This window comes from Cyclopterus lumpus, chromosome 4 (assembly GCF_009769545.1).
Source record: "Cyclopterus lumpus isolate fCycLum1 chromosome 4, fCycLum1.pri, whole genome shotgun sequence".
NCBI classification, from domain to species: Eukaryota; Metazoa; Chordata; class Actinopteri; order Perciformes; family Cyclopteridae; genus Cyclopterus; species Cyclopterus lumpus.
In genome coordinates this window covers 25,414,507-25,425,814 of record NC_046969.1, presented here as the reverse complement: position 1 = coordinate 25,425,814, position 11,308 = coordinate 25,414,507, and the positions used below count along the sequence as shown (strand labels likewise).

At 46.4% G+C, this 11,308-nt stretch overlaps 2 protein-coding genes across 3 annotated transcripts in view; one reads left to right on the top strand and one right to left on the bottom strand.

The window, feature by feature from the left end:
- The window catches only part of dnm3a (dynamin 3a), a 22,310-nt gene extending 17,506 nt beyond the window's left edge, over positions 1–4,804 (top strand). Inside the window, 5 exon segments of the mRNA XM_034530603.1 lie at positions 729–840; positions 1,949–2,110; positions 2,739–2,962; positions 3,043–3,186; positions 4,484–4,804. Of these exon segments, the coding sequence (XP_034386494.1) occupies positions 729–840; positions 1,949–2,110; positions 2,739–2,962; positions 3,043–3,186; positions 4,484–4,517 (676 nt within the window). The 3' untranslated portion in view covers positions 4,518–4,804.
- Positions 4,805–6,147: 1,343 nt separating this feature from the next.
- On the bottom strand, positions 6,148–9,103 carry pigc (phosphatidylinositol glycan anchor biosynthesis, class C). Of its 2 annotated transcripts, none has more exons than XM_034530638.1 (3): positions 8,991–9,103; positions 7,895–8,126; positions 6,148–7,808 (listed from the first exon to the last, which is right to left on the bottom strand). In XM_034530638.1, the coding sequence occupies exons 2-3, from the start codon at positions 8,120–8,122 to the stop codon at positions 7,152–7,154; spliced, it is 885 nt and encodes a 294-aa protein (XP_034386529.1). In that variant the 5' UTR covers positions 8,123–8,126; positions 8,991–9,103; the 3' UTR covers positions 6,148–7,151. The 2 variants fall into 2 exon arrangements, with proteins under 2 accessions (XP_034386529.1, XP_034386530.1); XM_034530639.1 differs by lacking the exon at positions 8,991–9,103 and adding an exon at positions 8,725–8,933 and having other exon boundaries at positions 6,694–7,808.
- Positions 9,104–11,308: the final 2,205 nt, after the last annotated feature.

The window sequence follows — 11,308 nt, the reverse complement described above, 5'->3', positions numbered from 1 at the left end:
GTGTGTGTTTGTGTGCGTGCGTGCGTGCGTGTGTGTGTGTGTGTGTGTGTGTGTGTGTGTGTGTGTGTGTGTGTTTGTGTGTGTGTGTGTGTGTGTGTGTTTGTGTGTGTGTGTGTGTGTGTGTGTGTATGTGTGTGTGCATAACATGTGTAACTCTCTGTATATTCTTTTGGACTGTGTGTGTGGTTTTGCATTTAAAGGATCGTACCACAGATTTTTGGGAAGGCTGACCCCCCCCCCCCCCCCCCCCCCCCCACCCCCCCCCCTGGACTGGGAAGCATGTGAAAGAGTCTCGATAATGCTCCCATGAACATTTCTAATCGATTAGCACCGGTGACATTTTTTGGTGTCGAGTTCTTCTTCAAACAAAGTGCAGAGACCCCGCCCACAAATACCATGCCGAATACTCCCTGAGATACTAATATACAACACGAATACATACATCACCAAAATATGCAAAATCCACACGTGTAGTGTCGACAGTCTGTTGTGAACGTAGTGTGAAAAAAAACTTGTTATATTTGGGGGGGGGCGGCGTAGTGGTCAGTCTTTATCGCTTTATTTGTTTACGGGATGTACAGTTGTGTGATTATTATACGTCTATTATTATATGTTTGTGCCGGCACGGTGCAATTGGCGAAATACACGCGAGTATGGAATTTCTGTATTGTGTATTTATTTATTTATTACTGGCCACAAACACGTCTTGTTTTTGATTTAATGTGCAGGAACGTGTATAAGGACTACAAGTGCCTGGAGTTGGCCTGTGGCTCTCCGGAGGAGTTGGACAGCTGGAAGGCGTCGCTGCTGCAGGCCGGAGTCTACCCGAGAAAAGTCACCGTCAGTACCCCCGACCCGCTCCTTCAGCCCGCCTGAACCCGCCTGAACCCGCCTGAACCCGCCTGAACCCGCCTGAACCCGACTGAACCGACTGAACCCGCCTGAACCCGACTGAACCCGACTGAACCCGCCTGAACCCGACTGAACCTGCCTGAACCTGCCTGAACCCGCCTGAACCCGACTGAACCCGCCTGAACCCGCCTGAACCCGCCTGAACCCGCCTGAACCCGCCTGAACCCGACTGAACCCGCCTGAACCTGCCTGAACCTGCCTGAACCCGCCTGAACCCGCCTGAACCCGCCTGAACCCGACTGAACCCGCCTGAACCCGACTGAACCTGCCTGAACCCGCCTGAACCCGCCTGAACCCGACTGAACCTGCCTGAACCCGCCTGAACCTGCCTGAACCCGCCTGAACCCGACTGAACCTGCCTGAACCCGCCTGAACCTGCCTGAACCTGCCTGAACCAGACTGAACCTGCCTGAACCTGCTGAACCTGAACCCGCCTGAACCCGCCTGAACCCGACTGAACCTGCCTGAACCAGACTGAACCCGCCTGAACCAGACTGAACCCGCCTGAACGTGACTGAACTCAACCCGACCCGCCTCCCAGCTGCACCTGTCCGCACCTTCTACCTTTTTGCATTCGAATGCACTCGCTGACTCTTAGAAACGCCGGCCATAACCCCCCTCGCCCTTCTCTCCGTGTCCCCCCCCCCCTTCTCCTCCCCTCGGCCAAAAGCGCGAAAAGAGAAGAAAGAAAAAAAAAGAGAAAGAACCCGTCCCGTCTCCCACCCCTTCCATCTCGCTCTGTCGTTGGCTCCTCGGCGCAGCATTCTCGGCCCATGATGTCACTACAACATGTGTGTGTGTGTGTGTGTGTGTGTGTGTCCTCGTCTGTTTCTAATCAGCAGTTCCCCCTCTTTCCCTCTTTCTCCTGCCCACCTCCCTCTCTCTCTCTCTCTCTCTCGCGTTCCCTCCGTTCTCCCTCTTCCTCCTCGTACTTCTTCTCGCGGCCGACGACACACCGAGCGTTCAACTTAAGCGTAATAAAAATGTAAAATAAATGGCCGATCCACAACTTCCGTGTCGTCTGTGTGTCGCCCAGGTGGACGAGCAGGGAAATGGAGCTCCCGAGTACTTCACGGACCCCCAGCTGGAGCGTCAGGTGGAAACCATCCGAAGCCTGGTGGACTCCTACATGAGCATCATCTACAAGACCTTCAAGGACTTGATGCCAAAGACCGTTATGCACCTCATGATCAACAGCGTAGGAGCATTCGGACCAGACGCTTTCCCCCTTTATTTCTTCACATTATTCTTATGTTGCTGGCTAAAAAGCAACAACCCTGCTCTTTCCATAACTCGGGCCATTAGAATCTGTATTTCTTTGTCTGTCAGACAAGCCTTCGCCATTTGAAACACTATTTCCATATTCCAACGATTTGGAAAAGTCATTTTTTAAGGGGAAAGTCCCTTTTTGTTTTTTAATAAAGGAACAGTTCACCCCAAAATCCCAAATCCATATTTTTTCATTGACCTGTTTATCGATCCACAGCTGTGAGCAGTTTTCCTTCAACAATAGTTTAATAGATGAAACTGCTCACAGCAAAAGGTTTGTGGATTATCTTGAGTAACCGGTTCAGGGTTTCTGGAAAGAGACATTTGAGTTCTTCCACATGCATTTTAAGTGCCATTTAGTCCCATTTTATATTGGAGAGCAACACACGATATCTCCATAGCAAACACCAAAACAAACATTTTTTCTCCCAAGATTTCTGGGGTGTACTGTCCCTTTAAGAATTCCCGGGGCCATAATCCCAAATGCCGAGTGAACTATCACTTTACAAAGTCTAACATTTGGACTTGTCGCAGCTGTTAATAATCCCCCTCTGTAGGTGAAGGAGTTCATTAGCTCCGAGCTGCTGGCCCAGCTCTACGCTCTGGGAGAACGCTCGGCGCTGATGGATGAGTCACCGGAGCAGCAGCGGCACCGGGAGGAGGTGCTCCGCAAGCACGCGGCCCTGAAGGAGGCCCTCGCCATGATCGCCAAGTTCTCCACCTCCACCTGCACCACCCCGCTGCCTCCACCCGTGGACTCCTCCTGGATCCGGCCCTCCAGGTTGGCGCGGAAGGCACTCACCGACCGAAGTGTTCCCTTTTGCCCCCCCACGTCACTGAACCTTCTCTTCTCCCCTCCAGCACCCTCCCCGAGACGCCCGTGACCAAGTCGGGGGCTCGCGGCCACGCCCCGTGTCTCCCCAGGGTGCCCACCGCACCCCCGAGCCACGGCGGCCTTCAGCGGCTCGCCAGCCAGCCCCACCGTGCTGCACCCTGTGTGCCGAGGTGACTCCCGAGGCCTGAAATGTGACCGGTTACATTAACGCGACCTCCCATCTGTCACTCAAACACACACACACACACAGGAACAATCAAACCGTGTGCTTCAAGGGGGGGGGGGGGGAGTTGATATTTGAGCTGGGTGGGGGTCTGCTGGAAAAATGTGTTTCTCATATTCTGTTTCCCATCAGCAGACAGGACTTCTCTCTGTGCAGCGCTCCGCCGGAGCCAGAGACAACAGGCGGAGCGTCAACTTTTCATCTCTCTCTCCGTCCCTTTTCCCCCTCTTCCCTCCTTCTTCTAGCATGCATTTTGTTTTATTGCCCCTCTCCCCCCCCTCCCCTCTTCTCCTCCCATCAGTTTCCCCTCATGCAATACCCGTTATCCACCCCCTCCCCCCTCCTCCGTATTCTTTTTTTTCTTGTACATTCACTTCTCCTCTTTCACTGGTTCCTCCCCTGCTTTTTGGCCGGTTTCTCTTTTTTTTCTCTCTCTCTCCCTCGTTTCCTCTGCGCTCTCCGATGGTTCTTTAGGTTCTTTCCCGCTTTGTTTCCCTCTTTTCCGTTCCTCTCTTTCTTTTGTCTCCCCCCCCCCCCCCGTATTCATTCTCATGATTGTAAAGTCATCTATTGCGCAACAATCAAAATGCGTGTGGCCCGAAGGCAAAATCAAAACAATATGTACTACGTGTAGACATTTGGGAAATCTCTAATAACTATTATTCCCTCGTGCTTATTCCCCCTTTTTTTAAATCTTTCTCTCCCCCAAAACCCATATAATTCCTCATGTTTTACATGGCATGTTTTTTTGGCTGAAGTTTTCACATCTTTCTTGACAATCCCGGGTTCAGCAAATAGGTTAGAGACCCATAGAAGTATAATATTAAACGTATTCACTTGATGTATTTTATTTCTACGGTTCGCTGAAGGGCCAGCACAAGGTCGCAGCTGCGATGGAGACATGCATTCTTTTTTATTAGTATTAATTTAGTGATGAAATGAGCATACGAAGCTGAAATATTCATATTTCTTTTGCCCGCCGGTGTTCTAACTCACAGTTGAGCCGTAGCTGCTGCATAACTACATTATGATGATGAGGGACCAGACGTTCTACAGTAGGACAATGAAAGATGGAGAACAAAATTAATGGAAAGGTGGATATTACAATCTTAATTTCCGCTCTGTCCATAATGCAAGAACAAAGCAATCTATTGCATTTCCTTCCGTCTCTCCTCGGTATTATAATGGAATCAGGTGAGGTGTTTTATTAATATTGTTATGTTATACTCTGACCTTCTCTCCAGGAGGCATCCTCCAGCTATCCCGAACGTGAAGTAGCTCGTCCCGCTGTCGGCTCTGAACTCCATTACCCATCAGCCCCAGCGGTCCTTCCAGCTGACCCGCGTGATGTGTAATCCTGCTTCTCCGCGACCCCCTTTGGGAGCTGCTGCCTCGAGTCTGTTTTGTACATAATATCTTGCGGCCGTTAAAAAGCAGGAATGTCTGCCGACTTCCCCTCAAGTGCCTGAACTTTGTGTAAATACAAATACCGATCTTGAGTTATTTTACTATAAGAGAATACACATTTTTCACTGTTTTATGAATAAACAGGTTTTATTTTTGAACTTTGCTTCTCATGAGTTCAAGTTTTTCTGTGACTGCCGTCCATCCATTCACTTTTTTGTTGTATAGTTTGTTTCTACAACTTTCTACAAAATAAACATTGAGTCCCTTTAGCAGCCGATAGCGTCAGTAGCTCACACACACACACACACACACACACACACACACACACACACACACACGCATCAGGGCCCTCGGGCTCCATTTCAGTTATGTCACAATTAAACTCTTATTTATCTTGACTAGAATTCAGCAGATGAATTATCAGATGTTATCTCAGTTACATTTCGGGTCATTTTAATTATACGTGTAGATAGAGAGATTCGGAAGTTACATTATTATTCACAGTACTTTTTTTTTACAAGTATAACATATAAGTTAATAAAAAAAAATATATTTAAAAAAATATATATATATATAAAATATATATATATCCCTATGTACAGCACTACAGCACTTTTTATTTTTATTTACAAGTGTAACATATATATATATATATATATATATATATATATATATCCCTGTGTATATGGGCCACTCTTAAAGAAAATATTCTCTAAATAAACTAAATTATTACTAATATTATTTTCAAATTGTTATACATATATATATATATATATATATTTATAAAGTTAAAAGAAAATACTAAATATGATTTTTAAAAAGTTATTTGCAACCGTGCAGCTAGTGACGCGCAGTCAACTACGACGCGCTTCCCCCTCGCTCGTGCAAGCGTCCCTGAGGAAGAAGAGGAAGAAGAAGAGGAGGAAGAGGAGGAAGAGGAGGAAGAGGAGGAAGAGGAGGAAGAGGAGGAAGAGGAGGCCGATTGAACTCTGTTGAAGTGGAGCTTCATCTGCTTCATGGCGCCACCGCAGCGTTCAAAAACGACCGCGAGGCACGCGGGCACGTCTCGAGCCAAGCCGGGGAAAGGAGAGGTGAAGGTACGACACCTAGCGGCCACACACGCACACATGCACCCGCACGCACGCACACACACACCGCTGCTACTGCGCGTGCGTTTCTCCATTCCTGCTTTCTGGTATCCACTTCTAATTGTTTTCACATGGGTTTCTCATTAAAAAAAATCAAATTAAAAACATGGTCCCAAAAAGCAGAAGTCACATTCTTTAATTTATTTAAACAAAAACATATTTAGTTTTAGAAACGAGGAGTTATCGATTCTACCCGTTTGTTAAATTCATCGTTAATATGAAAAGTTGCTGGGCGACAATCTCAACAGGTGTTTTTCATCAACCGGGCAACGCCTCTGTGACGTCACTGACCCGGATGCGCGCGCACACCCCGGAAATGCAACAATGGCCGGCGGTTCACCCAAAAATAAATAAATAAAAGGCACATGTTTTATTCAAGAGAATGAATACAAGTTCACGGTAACTTAAATAATAATTATAGCAGACAAAATGGAAGTTACAAGACGGAAATAAATAATGTAACACAAATACACAATCACAATTAAAATATTTGTATAAAATAATTACTTACTCCCGGGCTCCGTCAGTTGGAGACCAAACTTTATAAATTGCATCAAGTTAAAATCTGAATATTTTGACCATTGCAAGTTATAAAATATTGAAAAGCTCCAAGTTACAGATATTAAAATTAAAGTGAATACTTTGATGTAAGACACCGTTCACTTTAGTCTTTTGGGGGCGGGGGGGGGGGGGGGGGGGGGGTGGAAAATAAAGGTAACTAGTTTATCTCTTAACTCTCTTACTGGTTTCCTGCTCTTACGATGATCAACAGGAGCGTGTTTGCTAAGCATCTCAGAGGTTATCCTGGGTAATATACGTTATTATTCCATAGGAGCTGTTGGGTTCATTAATTAACACATGAAAACATTTCAAATGAATGCATCATGTACCACTGAAAATACATTTTGATAACATTATTTTTATTATTGTCGCATTACACTCCCACTGTAGTAAAAATGACCTTCTGGTAATCCCCAACTATTTTATTTAATACCTTCCAGCACCGGAAACTTTTCTTTATTACAAAACCCTTTTAAAATAATCTAAATGTCTCATTTTAACACCGTTTCTAATCCACCAACATACTCTACACAACCATATAACAAAGAAAAATCTCCCACAGATTATTAAAACATCCCCGATATCAGAACGTGACCAGTAAAGCACGTTAATACATTCAGAGGTCAACACTTATGCAGCCGACGGCAGCTTGAACATTAAGAGTATAAGAAGTCGTCATGGCCGTCCAAACAGATGGCCGACGCTGAAAGAGTTGACTGCCGGTAAATGAATCCGTATAAAACTCTCAGCAACGCCTCAAAATGTCTGCCCCGTGTGCTCCCCTTGGCTCGGCCCCTCAGTTGCCGAAGAGGCTGAGTTCCTCCTGGATCTCGGCCTCGTCCCAGGGTCCCTGGATGTTGTCCTTGTGTTCCTGCAGTCGGACCAGCAGCAGCGGGCAGAGCAACGTGACGCTCCCCAAGGCCAGGGCCAGGAGCACGGCTCCCCCCGGCCACTGGGAGCCCAGACCGGCCACCCCTGCGACGCACACTCCCACACACACCCCGGCGAACTGTCCGGGGGCGTTCCCCCTCAGCCTCTGCAGCAGGCAGGGCCACAGGGCGAACACCAGCAGGGCACAGGTGATCATGGCGAAGGTGTGCAGGGCCCCGGGCAACCTGGAGGCCAAACACACCGAGGCGAACAGGGCCGCGTTCAGGGAGAGGCTGCCGGGGGGCGAGGGCTGGGCGTACGGGAAGGACACCAGGTGGGCCAGCAGCATCACGGCGGACATGGCGTACACCGTGTCGGTGCTCACGGACTCCGTCAGCGTCTTCAGGACCGGCGAGAAGCCGAAGGTGAAGGAGAGAAAAATGGCGGCGCTCTGCAAGTCGGCCAGCCGGGTCCGGCGCTCGCAGCCGGAGTCGCCCTGAGACGACAGGGCTCGGTGCAGTCCGTAACCCAGCAGGGCGCAGGCGAGGCTGGTCCACAACAGCGTCTCGGGGGACAGCAGACTCTGCGAGAGGACAGCGGAGACGTGGACTAATTATGCATTTCACATACATTATTATTATGCATTTCACACGTTTTCCGGAGCTTCACCTGCTCCATGTAGAGCCAGAGGGTGATGAAAATGGCCACGCAGGACAGCTGCTCGGCAACGAAGCCCGCCTCTCGCGCCACGGCCCAGTAGCGGTACTGCCGGATGCCCTCGTTCCGCCGCAGTTCCCCCAGGAACCGCTGGTCCACGTAGTTGTCCGGGAACGGCTGGCGCTCCCATAGCACCTTGCGCCAGGGCACAGCTGGGCCCGGGGCCCCGTCTGGTCCCATCGCCCTGAACACACACACACACACACTTAAATATGTGAGCAAGAATTGGGATGCTTAATAAGGATTTCCCTTCTGCTCCAAACTCAACATCAGAAACACACCTTTTATTAAACTGCTTGATTTTTAGAATGAAGAAACATTACACCTTTATATATATATATACTATATGCACTGATTACCACGAGGTGGTCGAGGAAATAACATCAGAGGCTACTTGGAGACAACAACTGACAATTTAAAGGAGTATATATATTTTTATAATTATTTTATGAACATTCATAAATCACTAAGAAGAACTGCGTGTGTGTGTGTGTGTGTGTGTGTGTGTGTGTGTGTGTGAGAGCTAGCGGGGGAACATGTAGATGTGGTGTACGTATCCACTGCTTTAAGTAACATCAACAGGTGTAATTTCGATGCCAACATTAACGATTATTTTACCAAACACGTAAATCAGCTTTACGGACAAAGACTCTGCGTGAACTAGTTTGTGCCAGTTTATTTGAGTTTATTTTTAATGTTGTTTTAATACGTTTCCTTCCAAACCAGTGCGCTACCCGCCGCGTAGTGAATGCCTCGCGTGTCATTAAGTCTTTGAGTCACACCTGTTGCGCGTGTTGCGTTCGCGGCCCGGTTGAACGTCTCCAGGAGCGAGCTAGCTAGCTAGCTAACCGGGCTGGTTTTCAACGGTCGAAACCGTGAAGCCACTTCCGGCTTCTCACGCGACGAATAAAACCCAGACACGCCTGACGTCACCGCGCGTTCACGGACACGAAGGCGTTTGGCGATACGTTCAAAAATAAATCTCCCCAGGAATGTTTAATAATAATAATAATAATAATACTAATAATACTAATAGTAATTGTCTCACCTGCTCGCGACGGTATATTGTTGCTTTTTTAAAATTCTGCGCCGGCGCTACAAACGCCGCCTGTCATTATCCCGGAAGTGAATCACTTTCATCGGAGCGCTCACAGCGCCCCCTGCCGGCGGGCTCTGTTAAAGACAGGAGGGCCCGTCACCGACTCGTTCTCTCTTCTCTTTTTCTTTGCCCAGCTGTCCGTGTTGAACATCCGAGGCCCCTTCGCCGCAGACACATCAAGACCGGCCGACCCGCAGAGCCGCGTGCACGCCAAAAGGTAACTCATATGTGCTTATTCTCGTAATGCAAGAATCACACGCCAATCAATCAATTAATCAATCAAATCCATTGATTGGGTACACCTGAAATACGGGGACATAAATACAACAGTAAGACATACAACAACATGAAATACACCAGTAAAAAATTTTTTTTTGCTGCAGACTTTAACAAGATGGAGATGGAATTGCCATTTGCAAATAACTGCCCACATCTACCATCACCTGCACCCAGAATGCATCTGTGAAAACACCTGCAACCAATATGATCTCTGAGAAATCAGAGCTTGGTCTTGATAAATATGATTCTCTTCAGTGTGAACAACAATGGAGGCCAATTTTGGAGAAAGTTAGAGTAACGTACGTGCATTATACTGTTATTAAAGTTTGTTGATACTGGTAATGAGAATAAACACATTGCATATGTGCATATTTGTTTATTTACAGCGTACAAATGAAAATACGTAACTCTGGCTCAGTGGAAATAACTTTTTCTGCAGATTGTGTGTAAATTTAAGTGTTTGCTTTTGCAAGCGATGTAAGAACTTGTGTTTTTGTTTTGTGTGTCTCGAGAAGGCCTGAGTTTCATAAATTGTTTTAAAAATTGCAAAGAAACTGGAAAATGGATTAAAACCCATCCCCATCGGGCTCCTTTCAGAACTTCTGAGACAAGAGACGCCGTTTCCTTTGACTGCACGTGTCTATTTTCTAGAGTACTTTCTTCAATCTGTCCCATGAACGCTGCACCGTCACGCATGTCGACCGCGATATTCACCGATGACCTCGTCTCTAGTCTCTCAAGCGGCGGCGTCCCGGTGCCTCGACCTCCGACAGCCGGTAAACCAAAGGCTCCACCAGCATCACCCGGTTCCAGACTAAGGGAGTGTCTCAAGGTCACAGCTCTGCATGCAGCCGGCGGCAGATTGAAGCCCGAGCTTTCCTAAAAAAAAAAAAAAAGAAAAAAGGTATCTACACAAAACAGTTGGAGGCGCGGTACAAATACTTCAAGGGAGTAAGAACACACAGAAGTCAGAAAGAATGGAGGATTGTTTTAATTTATACACATTTGCAACTACCGTACATTAGTTGAATAAATATCACATTACCCCCTTGGCGCCATTAGGGAAGTACAAATTAAAAAAAAAAAAAAGTACATTGACAGCTCATCTAATCTCTTACTCAGTAACTTAGAAATATTTTTTTAAATATGTATTTTTATTTTTGTCGAACAGATTTAAAATAAATCCCTCACTTCTAGAATCTCAACACACTTTAAATGTAACACTGAATCCCACCATGATGGTCGTGAGCACCGAGGATGATTCCTTAAAACCAAACTCGACGTCATTCCAGGCACCGACAATATGAACAAACTTTATCGTTTCAAAACAGACTGCTCAAAGTTTGCACAAGGCTGTTGAAGGAAGACATTACAGGTGGAAAATATAAACGTTATCGATACCACCATTAAACGTTTACATTTTGTATGCAAATAAGGTTGAATAGGTGCTAATTTTCATACATTTCCAGAACATGAATCTGAACATTGGATAAAGCCAGGTTCAAAACTTTGTGCCATGCCATAAATCAGAAAATACTGTCTCATAAAATGTTGTATGAACAAACCCCTCTGTAAAAACCTTCTTTTTTTTTTTTTTTTTTTTTAAATTACATACATTTCAGGTGAATAAGGTAAAACAAAAAACTAATAAACATGAAACTTCCCGAGTTGATTTCTGAGAAATCTAGAGACGAAAGTAGTAAAATAAAATGTGTATTTTGGATGTTTTCTTTCCACCATTTTGAAAGACATGTTATGGAAGAAAAATAGCCCAAAATCTCAATTCACCAGTGCATTAAAAAAACCAAAACACTATTTTTTGTTGCCTGTAGTATCTCGACGCATATTCTGCAGACATGAACTCACCGCGGACTCTTTGTCTTACAGCAGACGGCAACATGCAGCTTCCAGCCGCTGAGGTGAGGAACCGAGTGTGAACCCCGAACAAGGAACAAAATCCCCCCCCCCCCCTCCAAAAAAAATAAAAA

Bases quoted from the DNA above. Each gene is read 5' to 3' on its own strand.
- pigc (XM_034530638.1), bottom strand. From the start codon at position 8,122: ATGGGACCAGACGGGGCCCCGGGCCCAGCTGTGCCCTGGCGCAAGGTG. The intron at 7,809-7,894 runs GTGAAGCTCCGG...GTCCTCTCGCAG, and splicing joins TCTGGCTCTACATGGAGCAG to AGTCTGCTGTCCCCCGAGAC.